At 45.3% G+C, this 15,675-nt stretch overlaps 1 protein-coding gene across 2 annotated transcripts in view; it reads right to left on the reverse strand.

The window, feature by feature from the left end:
• acsf2 (acyl-CoA synthetase family member 2) overlaps positions 1–15,675 on the reverse strand; it is a 32,743-nt gene that overhangs the window by 16,123 nt on the left and 945 nt on the right. For both annotated transcript variants that reach the window (XM_080021162.1, XM_080021161.1), the window contains exon 2: positions 5,801–5,996. In XM_080021162.1, the coding sequence (XP_079877288.1) occupies positions 5,801–5,996 (196 nt within the window). The remainder of the gene's footprint in view (positions 1–5,800; positions 5,997–15,675) is intronic.

The raw sequence follows: 15,675 nt of genomic DNA on the forward strand, positions 1-15,675 counted from the left end.
GAACTTTTTCCACTTCTAACAACTTTTGTAGGGGGGGAACCGTGACCTTTTTTTGTGTCCGCGCTGCAGGAACTAGGATTGATGGTAGTTCCTAGAACGCCGTTCTCGGGGGACTTTTTTTTTTTTTGAGCCCCTACTTCAGTGCGGGGACAAACCGGCACAAGAGGAACATTCAGTGACGTAAGTGCATGGTCCCTCGGACTGAGGAAAGTCCGCCCGGTGGAGTCGTATCGCTCTGGGCGCGGATCAGCCCACGTACACTCAGCGGCAATAAAGTATAAACAATAAAAATAAAAGCCAATAAAAACAGCTTTTTATTGCAGATGTATTTATTTTCCTCTGTTAATGAAATGAAACTAAATATCCTTAGGCCCCGTCCCGATGCGTAAACCTGCTTTACGAAAATCGGAGCAAACATTTAAATGACATCTTGTTGATCTAATATGAGTGAAGATTCAGCAACTGAACCGCTAATTTCTCTCCTCCAATTTCTTCCAATTTTGTTGGTGGACTGATAAGGTGAAATCAGTGAAGGTTACAGGGAAACATGGAACAAGGAACCTGGCTGAAACCCTGTTTAAGTCACCACAGCGTTACTTCAGCATTCCTACTGGCAGTGCGAATGCAACCAGAAAAAAAAATCCCCTTGAAGGTATCTAATTCTCAGGGGACCTCCCCCAGGTCCTAGTTCCCCTCAGGGAGCCACCACAACTGCTTCGTCCAAAAACGCCTCTTACCACAGCTCACGCAACGCAGAATAAAGTTACATGTAAATTAAAACTTTGAAAGCATCCAGGGGATTAAGTTACTCTGAACTTAAACACTCGTTGTAGTCATTTCACACAGCAAGGTGAATACAGTGTAGAGCTCAAAACCTGTCCTTTTTGTGGACGAAAAAAACACAGATTTCTTCTCATTTTTGATCGTGACCACCCAACTTTTTGATGGTTCCCGGTGGTGGGTACGATCGTTTTCCTGAGTAATTAACAAATGCCACTGTGGTACTGTATCTGTATCTGTGTCCTGTGCGGCCAGGCTGTCACCACCATCCTGAAACCACCAGTCATGTGCAAACATTACAGACCCTTGGATTGATGATTTTTATATTTTTGAAAGATAAACATTTAATTGCGAGGTTATGAAAGACCGTCTGCTCTCCAGCCACATTCCAAACTATTTATAACAAGGCATGATTGCCCTGGGTAACAATTCAGGCCATGTATGGTAATGGGAACACTAGCCGTGTGAGGTCTTGTGTATAGCATATATTTGTTTTTCTTTATTAGAGTTTAGGATACGTTTTAGATAAATCACAGATGGCTGAAGGTTATCAAAGAAATGGGATAAAGGTTGTGTTGTCAGCAGAGAAATGGTGATTACAATGATGAGTTGGGAAGAGAACATAATATCAAGCAAAAAAAGTAGGGGCCACAGCATATTTGATACTTGATTTAACACCATCGACAACCAAGAGTCCAACCAATAGACCCTTATAAGCAAAGATACGAAAACCTATCGATGGAAAACAACTTATTTAACAAAATGCTGTGATCAACAGAATCAGAAGCCTGAGACTGATGAATAAAGAGTGCAGCGTAGTGTAGTTTTCACCCACAGAGTTAACAACGTCATCCAAAAGAACATTGCAGCAGTTATTGTTTTAATAACCTGTAACCATTTGAGGCTGGCGAATATCCTCACACTGCCTCCAGAAACTCGAGAACTTAGATATAAGTTGATAGTTATTTAGGCCACCGGTACTATGGATCTTTATGAAGCTGGATGACGAGTGGAAAATGTCAAATTAAAGATGTGGAAAATTATTAAAGCTGTAATGAACGGGGCACTAAGAGAGAGAAGGAGCCACCTAAGTATCAGCACACAAGGGTTTAACACCAGATATTATATCATTAGCCGTTCTACACGTCATCACTTTGTGGGATAACGCCGTTCTGTTTTAGGAGCTTGATCTCTGGCCTAGTTTCCAGCAAGGTTTGTGAAGAAAGGTTTCAAGCGAGCGTCAGACTCTGTGAAACAACTCACTTTCAATGACACACACTGGTACTGAGGTGAGGGCGTGAAGGTGCATGCTTGATCAACACCTCAGGATTCACCATGAATGGGGTTTCCTCCACCTCACGTCAGTAAGGGCCCCCACCAAAAACATGCACCCATCATCGTCTGACCAGCGATGGACACTTATCACCTGGTCCCCGGGCGCGTCCACGTATGCTGCCCACTGCTCCTGGCTGTGCCCCCGGAGGAAGGACCAGCCAGGATGGATCAAAAGCAGAGGATCCATTTCACCGGCCACCATCAAAGCATGTGCATGTGTGTGCAAGCATGTGTTGTAGTGTGGTGTGTTTTGCGTGACGAATAAAGACTGTTTCTTCTTCTTTCTTCTTTCTTTTCTTCGAATAACGTCTCGATCCAGTCGTGTGGTTAAGGAATGGGGTTCGCCTATTCAGTTGTGACCCGTCTATTGACTTTGAAAACACATCCGGCAGGGGCTTTGAGGACACATTTGTCGCATACGATCGAAAGTTCCCAAATTGTAACGGAGGAAGGGAAAGTCCTCGCCAGACAATCGCCAAACCAGTTCGCAAATGCAAAATAGTCTGGAACCTCTCAGTTCATTTCCGATTTCCAAAGGGTGTGATCAAGGGGTGCAGACCAAAATGTCTCTGGCCGCAATTCGATAGAAAATACAAGGTGTTATTCGTCGCTCTACTAAAATATTTGATGGACTCGTTGATCTAGGATTGACTTTGACAAAAAAGTCCCCAAAAATCTATACGGACTTGTCAAACGTGTACTAACCTACTTTAAAGAATTGAATGGGATTCACCAGTTTTTAGAAGAAGGGGAAGAGGAAGAAAAACAAGCCGATAGGAATGAAGAAGTGTCAGCATCTGCAGCGGCAGATAAAGGGAATCGGGATCCCACTCCTTCAAAGACGCAGAAGACTCTGAAAAAGTTTTGCCCCGATCCGCCAAATCCAAGCCGGACCAGAGTATAATATTCAGACTTCTCAAATAACATGGGCTTGAACTGTCTTATTAGCATCCATTCTCTAGGCTGTGAGCAAACTGAGGGTCGTGACCAGAAAAGACCACTACATCTGATTTGTTAGTGTGAATAGTGTCTTTTTACTATCGGCGCCATGATGTCATGCAACCATTAAACGGTTGCATAAGACTATGGCGATGCACTCTGCAAGTTTGTCGCAGAGTGTCGTGACACTGCAGCCCCCACCTCTGCTTAGGGTGGACGTGGGGGATGGGCAGCGTCGTAAGATGACTCCCCTCGGCCGGAGCAAAGATGGGGGCCCAAGATTGTGTTTTGGCAGTGAGCCTCCTGCGCTCTGACTATTATGGGAGTTGGGAGGGTATTGACACGGGAGAAGGCGAGGATGATGGTACCATTGAACTCAAGTAATCCCTCTTTCATACCGTGGAAGAGAAGGCTGGATGCTATCCTGCAACAGAGACTGGGGATCGTAGTAAATGTAATTTACACCACACCATATTTAACGGTCAGTGTATTTCACCGTTATGTCAAAGTACGCATCACGATCCTTCACATTCACAGATGTCACGGTGCAACACGAACACATTTAACCATTAACCTTTCCCTTATCTTTCAGGTCATCACCCATTACCCAACCAACAAAACGCTTGGCAAGGTGAGCCATCCGGATGACGCCAGTGCCCGAGGTGCCCGAGCACGCCACGACTAACAGCTGCCCCACCCGCCACTCCGCCAGGTCCCCGGCCCGTTCCGGCACCCAGGAGGAGAATGTCCGGGGGGGGTCCGCTGCGTCCGCCCCCCAGTACCCACGCTGGGTTCGAGGGGTCCGCAACCCTTTCTGTGCACGCGTGCATAGAACGTCATTTAACGCGACAAATGCAGTCTCCCCAAAGTGCAGGATTTATTCTTTACAAGTAAAGTATTTACACAATAACATCCATTTTTTACCAAATGAAGTCCCACGGCAACTGAAAGCAACGTGATGATGTGCGTCCCAGCTGTCCGGGCATTGGGGGGACACAGGTTTGTTTTTGGAAAGAGACAGTCCCTTTACTCAGTTGTGTTTCATACGTGTAGGAAACACACCAAAATATGAAATATGAGATGAAAAGACAGGCAGGGGAGCGTGCACAGTGTACCGCGGTCTGGAGGAGAAACAAAAGAAAATTCTCGGAGTTATGTTTACGTTTTGCATCGTCACAATAAATCTCTCTCTATGAGATTACATTACAGTATATATCGCTATATTATAATCACAAGATTTGCATATAGAGCGGCAGGCATGTAAATCTGAGTCGCCCCGCAACTGCCCGATAGTACCACCCCCCCAAACGCCCGTGTGACCGTGAAGGGCCCTTGCTAGTGCGTGAGTCATTTAGAGCTCAAGCCCCTCTGTTGTATAACCTGCGCTGACGTTCCTGAGCCCGGAGTTAATTCTCCCGTGACAAAGGCCCCAGCGTGTGTCCATAACAGACTGAACTTTGTTCATGCTGGTGCTAGGCCCTTCCACTCAGTTTTCCTTAATTAGGTCCAGCACCACCCGGGGTCTCCCGCCGAAGTCGAGTTCAAAGGGAGCAAATCCTGTGGATGCCTAGGGAACCTCCCGCACAGCAAACTGCAGAGGGTCCAACCATTTATCGCCAATTACGGCTGTCGTCATGAAGAAACATGCTCTTCGGCGTCTTATTTAACCGCTCCACCAGGCCGTCCATCTGGCGGTGGTACAAACTGGTCTGAATTGAACGCACGCCCAACAGCTCATAAAGCTCCCGAAGTGTACGTGACATAAAGGAATCGCCTTGGTCGGTCCGGATTTCCTTCGAAATCCCGACTCAGGAGATGACCTGAAACAGTGCCTGTACTACACTTTGGGCTGCAATACTGCGCAGGGGCACAGCCTCGGCGTACCAGGTTGCATAGTCCAGGACCACAACACAAAAAAATACAAGGATAGGCTTGGGCAGATTTACGATTAAATCGTCTATCGGTGCTCGACTCCATCGTTTGTGATGGACATTGATGATAGACAAATTAAAAATAAAAAATAAATGTATCCACCAGGAAAGACCTGAGCATTTAAACGGTGTGAGTGCAGACTTTGTTCTGAAACTGGAGCGAAGAGGGGGAGAGAGAGAGGGAGGGCAGAGGCTCTCCCCCTCTCCGCTCAGAGCTGAGAGACTTTAACAGGAGCAGGTGCTCAAAAAAAAAAAAAAGAAAAGGGAAGTGCACATGGACCCCCAGCTCCGGTTCTAGGCATTTTGCCGCTCTGGGCAAACGGAGCAGCACGGCAGAGCACAGATCACGGGCGCCCGCAACAGTGCCCATCGAGACGTCGTGATCTGCCCTGTGCGCACATTACAGGTGAGTCGAGGACACATTTCTGATGATTATATCTTGCCCAGACAATTTGTTACCTCCATGCCCGTTCATGCTTAAATTTTTTTTTTTTTTTTAAAACCCCCACACCTGATAACAGGGGCACCGTGCGGCCCATGGGGCATCAAGGGCAAGTACTTGAGCAGCACCAGCTCTATAAATAAAATAACTTTCACTTAAAGGCAAAAACAATAATATCTTGTCTATCACCCATGAAAGTGTGGCAGTGCCAGTTTTTTAACCAGTCTTATGTTAAAAAATACATTTAGGGTCATGGGGGGGGGGCTTAATATCAATTGTAAGTCAAAAACGATTCGATGGAATCATTTATTTTAAGGTCCCCTTCACCGGGCATGCATGCTTGGAGGAAGACATTGTGAAACACGCCACTCACGTCGTGCTGAAACTGAGCGAAGGTCTTTCTGACTCCGTCCTGCAAGAAGACCATGGCCTCCCTGTCAGGCCAGCGCTCCACCGTCTGCAGCAGCGTCTCTGCGATGGTTGTGTGGAGCAGCGACTTGGTGGAGGTGCCATGGGCGTAGCTGGTGGTCAGGGTGGGTAAACAGGGCGGGCTGTCCACGTGAACGGCGCTGAATGGAAGCACAGAGAGATGGGAGCGAGTTTAAAAGACATTTGCGATGGTACCAGCCGTCTGTCGTTGTGGGGCTCCGCCTTCCCTGGATTGGTGACCGTCCGCAACTGTGGGGAAGGGCATAAAAGACCCTCGACAGCAAACATGGCTGCACGTGCCGCGTCAGAGTTTGTGCCGACCTGTTCGTGGTGGTCGAACCGACAAAAGCGCGGAAAAAGGGGAAAAGAAGCTGGTCTGTCGGCCCGTTCCATGCAGAGACGGGGGGGGGGTGGTCGAAGTGATGTCCCGCTTGGAATTTTATCACACAGTAATTTAGTAATTTACCAACACAGCTACACAGAGGCAATTCAAGGTGCTTTATATAGTGCATAAAAGACTTAAGGAATAAAACAGATAAGCCACAAAAAAAAAATAACAGACCACAAACCACGCGCCACCCAAGTACTGTTTTCAGGGCCCTCTGGGACAGAGACACAGAAGACGATGGGTTGTAGATGTGAGGGAAAAATGATTACGATCAACTATTTTGAATGAGGACAAAGGCCTCTACCTCCAAAAGGGGGTTTGAAAACATTTGTGTCTGTCCCCCCCAGGAACCCCCCAGAGTTCATGTAAAGAGAAATGTTTTGCTCCTACAATGTCAATTCTAATATGAAAGAATCAGATCACACGTGGCCTGTTTACCTTCTTTTGAGATGGCCGACGCATAGAAGTGCATTGTCATGCAACCCCCATTCTGCCTGGTCAAGTTTGCAAGTACCTGTTATTTCCCTTGTCTAGGAAGGGGGGGCACCCAGGAAGACAGTTGGGGGGGTGGGCGCAGACCTGTTGGAGACCTCTGACCCAAACCACACCCTGTTCTCCTGTATAAAGCCTCCTGTCTTTCTCTGTGATGGTAGATTGATCCCAGCGCTGCTTTGGAGCAGTACTGAATCTTTCTCTTTATTCTGCAGAATAAATAATCTTGGATATTCTCAGTTTTGTCTTCTTGTAGCGGGCAGATTAACCTCACCGATCATTTTGGAAGAATTTACTTCACAGTAGACACCAGTTTATTGTAGAGAGGAGGCTCGGTGGAAATAGCCAGGAGCAAATGGAACCTGTCATGACAGGGCTCCTCTACTGAGTGAGTGTTGGGATGGATGGCAGTTTTAGCTGTTTACCGGTTATGCAGCCACTCTGACCCAATCACATAGATCCAGGTCAGGCATGGCTGCTCAACCAGATCACACCCACACCACACCTCAATTTGGTGAGATGAAAAAAACAACAACTATTCCTTTATTTATTGATTAATTAAATAAAAAATAATTTAAATATGAATACTCTGGGTGCGTCTGATTTCTGCCTCTAGTTTATGCATGGATTTCTGGATGGATGGTTTTGTACTTGAAACCTTTGGCCGTCTTGAATATGTAGTTCAACAGAGAACTAGGTAAAAGGTAAACGCTTGTTTGTTTACTGGAAGCGGGTGCACCGTCCCTCGTGGGTAAATGATTGTCGCTGGCTCGCACATTTGAACCACTATGATGTAACTCAGACACGTTGCACGTGCGCAAAAATGTTGCTTTATGTTATACACTGAATAAATAAAATAATGTATAAACATAAAAAGAGATAAAACAAAGAAATAAAACTAATAATAAATAATATATAAATATATATTATATACATTTAAAAAAAATAATATAATCATCATTATCTTCTTAGAACGTTTGGAGCGGACCGAGGGATGCTCTCAAGCCGTGTTGCTGAAAATCACTGATTCTTTCTTTAATCGCTCTCCTTTTGCGGGGATGGGGGCCAGGCCAGGCTCGGGCTCGGAGCCGGGGAGAGAGCGGAGGGGCCCCTGTTCGTGTCACATGTTTTTTTCTCTGCTGTACGATTGGCTGTTCGTGGCACAGGAGGCCTCTCGCATCTTTCTCTCCGTCCTTGTTTATACACAAGGACCTTAGTGGAAAGGTCAACGTAAACAGTTCCACTTCGATTCACTCTACCACACACACACACACACACACACACACACACACACACACACACACACACACACACACACACACACACACACACACACACACACACACACACACACACACACACACACACACACACACACACACACACACACACACCTTTGAGGAGAAGAATGATGTCATCAAGTCATCAAGCGTTGTGGAGCGTTTCTACGGACAGCTTTGCTTTTTTAAAATGGATTTTATGGGCGAGATCCAATTTTGTGTCCCTAACTGTACTTATACAGTGGGGCAAAAAAAGTATTTAGTCAGCCACCAATTGTGCAAGTTCTCCCACTTAAAAAGATGAGAGAGGCCTGTTATTTTCATCATAGGTAAACCTCAACTATGAGAGACAAAATGAGAAAAAGAAAATCCAGAAAATCACATTGTCTGATGTTTAAAGAATTTATTTGCAAATTATGGTGGAAAATAAGTATTTGCTCAATAACAAAAGTTCATCTCAATACTTTGTTATATACCCTTTGTTTGCAATGACAGAGGTCAAACGTTTTCTGTAAGTCTTCACAAGGTTTTCACACACTGTTGCTGGTATTTTGGCCCATTCCTCCATGCAGATCTCTAGAGCAGTGATGTTTTGGGGCTGTCGCTCGGCAACATGGACTTTCAACTCCCTCCAAAGATTTTCTATGGGGTTGAGATCTGGAGACTGGCTAGGCCACTCCAGGACCTTGAAATGCTTCTTACGAAGCCACTCCTTCGTTGCCCGGGCGGCGTGTTTGGGATCATTGTCATGCTGAAAGACCCAGCCACGTTTCATCTTCAATGCCCTTGCTGATGGAAGGAGGCTTTCACTCAAAATCTCACGATACATGGCCCCAATCATTCTTTTCTTAACACAGATCAGTCGTCCTGGTCCCTTTGCAGAAAAACAGCCCCAAAGCATGATGTTTCCACCCCCATGCTTCACAGTAGGTATGGTGTTCTTTGGATGCAACTCAGCTTTCTTTCTCCTCTAAACACGACAAGTTGAGTTTTTACCAAAAAGTTCTATTTTGGTTTCATCTGACCATATGACATTCTCCCAATCCTCTTCTGGATCATCCAAATGCTCTCTAGCAAACTTCAGAAGGGCCTGGACATGTACTGGCTTAAGCAGGGGGACACGTCTGGCACTACAGGATTTGAGTCCCTGGCGTCGTAGTGTGTTACTGATGGTAGCCTTTGTTACTTTGGTCCCAGCTCTCTGCAGGTCATTCACTAGGTCCCCCCGTGTGGTTCTGGGATGTTTGCTCACCGTTCTTGTGATCATTTTGACCCCACGGGGTGAGATCTTGCGTGGAGCCCCAGATCGAGGGAGATTATCAGTGGTCTTGTATGTCTTCCATTTTCTCATAATTGCTCCCACAGTTGATTTCTTCACAACAAGCTGCGTACCTATTGCAGATTCAGTCTTCCCAGCCTGGTGCAGCTCTACAATTTTGCTTCTGGTGTCCTTTGACAGCTCTTTGGTCTTGGCCATAGTGGAGTTTGGAGTGTGACTGTTTGAGGTTGTGGACAGGTGTCTGTTATACTGATAACGAGTTCAAACAGGTGTCATTAATACAGGTAACGAGTGGAGGACAGAGGAGCCTCTTAAAGAAAAAGTTCCAGGTCTGTGAAAGCCAGAAATCTTGCTTGTTTGTAGGTGACCAAATACTTATTTTACCGAGGAATTTACCAATTAATTCATTAAAAATCCTACAATGTGATTTCCTGGATTCTTTCCCCCCATTCTGTCTCTCATAGTCCAATTGTACCTATGATGAAAATTATAGGGCTCTCTCATCTTTTTCAGTGGGAGAACTTGCACAATTGGTGGCTGACTAAGTACTTTTTTGCCCCACTGTATGTTTAAAACGCAGCTAGACCCGCTGGACAGGTCGACCCAGCAACCTTTTAAAATGTCACCAAGCGCCGGTTAACAGTCGGAAAGTAAAAGGACACATTCCCTAAAAGGACAGAAATTCCACAACAATTCGCCCACGGCACAAGAAAGTACGTGGGACATACTGGACAGAAAACGTACGACGCCCTCCCCCCGGCTGCACAACTGTGACAAATCCCAGGTGATCACGCCGTCCGTCCTTTTGAAACGGAAAGGTGGAGCTCGGGCTGAACGCAAAAGCCTGTGGATACTTGGAAAGGACAAATACACACTTCAGCCCATAGAGTCAACAGTGACCGCCCACTTTTTGATACCGCTCCGTTTGCGGAAGTGAATTTCCCGCTCCTTCACGCCGTCGGCGTTTCAGAAAAACCAAAACAAAAGAGTTTTAAGCCAACTGCAGGTGGGTTGAACGCTTCCATTGATGATGCTTTAGATATTAGGGGCGGGCTGATCGATACCGAAAGTATCGATCCTACCCACACTACATCTCGTTTGGAAGATCGATTCTCGATTAAGTTTCCCTCTCCAAAATAAGTAAAATTGCTTTTTTTCCCCCCTTTTATATTCTACGCATATATTTCCTGTCGGCGCCGATAACCGTTCCCGTGGTGAGCAGGAGATCGTTTCCCTAAGCGCCACGATCCTATTCTTTTGAACGGCGCAACAAAAAACCTTTTTTTTTTTTTCCACAAGTTTAACTGTTTTATGCAGTGGTTTGTTTAAGTTGCTGTCTCCTCTACTGCTTTGTTCCCAGTCACACTGGAACCGCGCCCAACCCCTGTTCCAACGTGTTCATGACGTCGAACATGACGCACCCGAAAAAAACGGCAATTCTCCTGGCTGAGGCAAAGTTGGCGATTGCCTATTTTTAGCGGGTTTACTCTGTTTTTTTTTTTTTTTTTTGTAGTGTTTTATTTTTTAACACAAGGACATTTATTCTTTAACCATCATTATGACGAAAAATGAAACATTTTGGTTTTACATTATTTCAGATATTCTGCAAATTATAAGGTTTAGTATAATTACACTGAATAATTTGGGTGATATATGTGCACATATGCCAGTCATAGCTCAAAACATTGCTAAATTTGGCTCACGTTTAAAAGCCAGAAGTGGTAGTGAATGAAGAGCTGTTGGGGAGCCGAAAGAGCTCGGCTCTTATTGCTGAGCTGAGCCAAATGATTTGACCCACTAAACAGAGCCGGACTTCCCATCACCCACGCTGTGTCACACACGGCAACTTAACACCATGTGTCTGCAGTTATGGGGCAACAACGTTTATTCTGCTACAGGGAGTCTGGAAGCCCCAGAGTGAATCTAACCCCCAGTCTAAAAATGAACCACCTCGGTTTCGCGCTTAATGTCTCTGCGACGCAGGCCCGGCACTAGGATGAAGTGACCGAGGGGGCAAATCTTTTTATAGATATAGTTATAGATATGGCTTTTTCTGTACCGCTCAATGAGGCATTACACACATCCAAAATAAACACACTCTTTTCATAAAAAACTCGCTTTTTATTTGCTTTGTTTGGAGAGGAAAAAGCAAAAATGGCTCCGATCACGCTGCAGAGCTGACCGCACTGATACACATAAGATTGACGGAGAAAGTGTCCCCATTAGTCACGGTGCTCCTAGAACTGAGTGATCACACCTTTCGGCGTAAACAACTTCCCTTTTTATTTCACGTGGTTTGGAGTGGTGCTTGGTTTACCAACCTCGACATCCAATAATTTAGAATGCCAGAATTTAATGTTTAATTTAATCGTGGATGTTGACTGGGTTCCTACACATTTTCCGTTTCAAAATGCAATACTTTTCCAGTAGATTTTTCAGCCCATATTTGACATCTAAGTACAAACAGCCAGGTGTTTATGATATAAATGAACGGTTTTAAAATCCAACTGTCAACATGTATGTTACATTCTACCCACCCCCACCACCCTATCCAGGACTCTTTTGAATCCAGAGACTGCCAGATGTTCTGTGTTGAAGCTGATGGGGGCATTGATGAGGACACAGACTCTGTTTCAGCTTACCTCTCCAAGGGCATGGTGATGTCGTCCCGAAAGTTATTGTTCGGACTTTCCCCAACCAAAAGCCCTGGGTGAATGCTGATGTCCATGCTAAGCTCAGAGCATGGTCCTCTGCCTATAGCTCTGGGGACCTGGAGGCCCCGAGGAAGTCCAGATGTGACCTAAGGAAAGCCACCAGAACTGCCAAAAGACTACTGATGCCCCTTTTCCAAAACATGAACCGAGTGCTGGTTCTGGGCTGGTGCTAGTGCCGGTTCGCAGTTGGTTCATCTTGCGAACCTTGTTAGAACCGGTTTGCTATTCCAAGGGAAAAACGGGTCCGCACGGATGTCTGCATATGTTTTTTCATCAGGATGGGGGACAAATATTATTATTAACATTATTATTATTGCTTATGTTTCTTGGTGCATTGTTTTTTTTTATTGGGTTAGGTAATGAGTGAGACGGAACACGATAAATGTTTATGTAAGCACTAAAAACAAGTATAATATGATTATTATTATTATTATTATTATTATTATTATTATTACTATTAATTAATTGTTTATTTTTTTTATCTATTTTTAATTGTGGTGAAAACCGAGACAATTTGGTAGTGAATGTTAAAAACCAGGTGGGGGCTCGGAGCTTAGGCAGCGCTGCGAGCTGCTGGAGTCCTGGGCTCCGCAGACTGCCGGAGTTCGAGTCCACAGGCCCGCAGCTTCACTCAATAAAATATGATGTATTTTACAATGTCCAATTGAATTGTCCAATTGAGTGCTCCACGGACCAGATTTTTCGTGCATGAGTTTCGTACTGCTGAAGCAGTAACAAGAAAATGGCAGTCACAATGCTTTGCTCGGGCTTGCTTGTCCCCGCCCCCAGCGTAAGCGGTTCTTGGTGCCACTCTGGATTCAGTTTTTCGGTTCCAGAGCTGGTTTTTTTTTTTGCTGTCGAAACACAAAGAAGTGGTTCCAGATTAGGCCGTGGCTCTGAACAGGTCCTCAAAAGACCTTGGTGGAAAAGGGGCCTGGGACAAGCTGGATTATAACTACCACAGATCTGACCCCAAACGCATGTGCTGGGGACTGCGATCCATCACAGACTATAAAGGGAGAAACCCTCTCCCTGAAAAGCTCAACACTTTCTTCGCACGGTTTGAGGCGAGCAACACCATTCCTACTGGGAGGCAAGCTGAGGATCAGGACTACTGCACCGACGTGAGGAGAGCTTTCAAAAGAGTTAACTCACGGAAGTCACCAGGACCAGATGGCATCCCAGGCCGTGTCCTCAGAGGGTGCACTGACCAGCTCGCCGACTTATTCACCTCTATATTCAACCTCCCCCACGAAACAGTCTGCAGTCCCCATCTGCTTCAAACAGACCACCATTGTCCATGTACCAAAGAACCCTTCCATCACCTGCCGGAAGGACTACCGCCCGGTAGCACTGACCTTCATCATCATGAAGTGCTGTGAGCGACGAGTCAGAAACCACATCTGCTGTTTGTAGATCACAGCTCGGCGTTCAACAGCGTTCCATTGTACCCGCTAAGCTTGTTCCCAAGCTCAGGATCCTAGGTCTTTGCAACTGGACCCTGGACTTCCTGACAGGCAGACCCCAGGGGGTGAGAATGGGTAACCTCACCTCCTCTGCACTGACGCTGAGCACCGGAGCCCCTAAGGGCTGCGTACTCAGTCCCCTCCAGTACGCCCTCATGTATGACTGTGTGGCCACATGCAGATCCAATGTCATCCTCAAGTTTGCAGACGACACCACCATCCTGGGTCTCATCTCCAACAATGAGACCTCCTACAGAGAGGAGACCAGCGTCTTGGCAACATGGTGCCAGGACAACAACAACAACAACGACAACAACAATTGGATATGATCATGGACTTCAGGAAGCAGCAGGGGAGGGGCCATGCCCCCATTCACATAGATGGAGCTGAAGTGGAGAGTCTCCTGCTTCAAGTTCCTCAGTGCGTTCATCAAAAGAGAACTTCACCTGGTCCAGGCAAGCAGACTCGGCAGTAAAAGCTGCCCAAAAGCGCCGATAGTTCCTGAGGAGACTCAACAAGTTTGGCATGTCTGCTAAAACTCCCACCAACCTCTATAGGTGCACCCTTGAGAGCATCCTCTCTGGCTGCATTACTGCCTGGCACGGCAGAAACTTCCCCGCTGATCGCAACGCCCTCTAGAGGGTGGTTAAGTCAGCGGAGCACATAATCGGCTGCCTTCTCCCCTCCATGCAAAGCATCTACCACATACAATACCTTAGGAAAGCACGGAAAATCATAAAAGACTACGGCCACCCAGACTGTGGAGTCTTCATGTTGCTGCCGTCTGGTAGGCGTTACAGGAGCATTCGGGCACAAACTACCAGACTCACAAACAGCTTTTATCCCCAGGCCACCAGGCTTCTTAACCAGCAATAATAAGCTACTGATCGTATTGATGACACATGAACAATTCTACATGCTCTGATCACTTGTATATCCATTGTAAATCACCCAGTCCAATGTCCTTTGGCACAACTCCGCTTTATATTACAATATTTAATATTTTTATTATCCAGTCATACTCACTCTCTGTCTACAACCCTCAGGATACATATTATATATTCCCCATGTAAACATCTCCTGGAACTGCTGCTAGTGTTTGATTATGATTATAATTATTAGTGGTCAAACACGCAGGATAAAAACCTATTGTTTTTGCTCAGATCTGTTTTACTATTACTCTCCTTGGTATTTTTTCAGGTAAAAATAGCTGAAACACAGCAACTGCAACACGCACAGACATGGTTGAGTTCTCGTTGGAACCAGGACATTATGGACATCTTATGGTTCAAGGTTTATCAATATCAACGTACATTTGGAGCACAAAAATGTCAAAAACTCTTGCAAATTTGGCAGAAGTTGAAGAAGGTTGGGCACGACATGATCAGTTGGAGGGACGGGGCGCTTTGTGCCACCATCATTCGAAGTTATACAAGTCCAAGCTTCGTCACTCGGAAGTCATTCGCATCAAGCGACGTGCGCCTTTTCGGCTGCATAGTGCTTGCTATGCGTGGACAGACAACCCGAGCCGATGCTGCGTTTATTGGAAACATGGAAAACTATGTTTTTGCTGTTCTTGCCATATTTTTCCTAGTTCTGCCTTAATTTGCTGACCCAAGTGACATGATGTATTTTTGGCAATGTTCTGAAGATGGTGCTTCAATAGCAACGCCGGGTTGCTATAACCCATGTATTTTTTTACAGCAACGAAATATATATTTTTAAATGTACACATTTGTTCAGTTAACTGATGGTAAAATATTTCTTGAAAACATTCTTTACAATACATAAGGGTTTCCTGTTCACTCATTAAAAGCCTTTGTCCACCCTGTCATACCATCTACATCTTTTATCAAACTAAACAAATTATTTTCACAAGTTAGCAAAACCTTTTGCGTGATTTCTTTATTAACAAATGAGAGACAAATATTATTGTTTGAAAGTCTGACCAGGTATCTTTGTTGTTGGATTTTATTTAGAAAATAAAGTAGTAATAAATAACGCAGATTTTATAGGGAAACAAATATTGTGTAGTAATTTCACTGTTATCAAAATACTTTTCCCGTTAACCAAAACCTATTGTTGAGAAAGGGACTATTTCTTTTGTAAATCTTAATAAATGTGTCCATGACAGGGTGGACATATTTTGCGGTTTGCAGTTAATTTATGAGTTCTGGAGCTGGCCCAACATGCATCTCGA

Source organism: Zeus faber (assembly GCF_960531495.2).
Source record: "Zeus faber genome assembly, chromosome: 20".
NCBI classification, from domain to species: domain Eukaryota; kingdom Metazoa; phylum Chordata; class Actinopteri; order Zeiformes; family Zeidae; genus Zeus; species Zeus faber.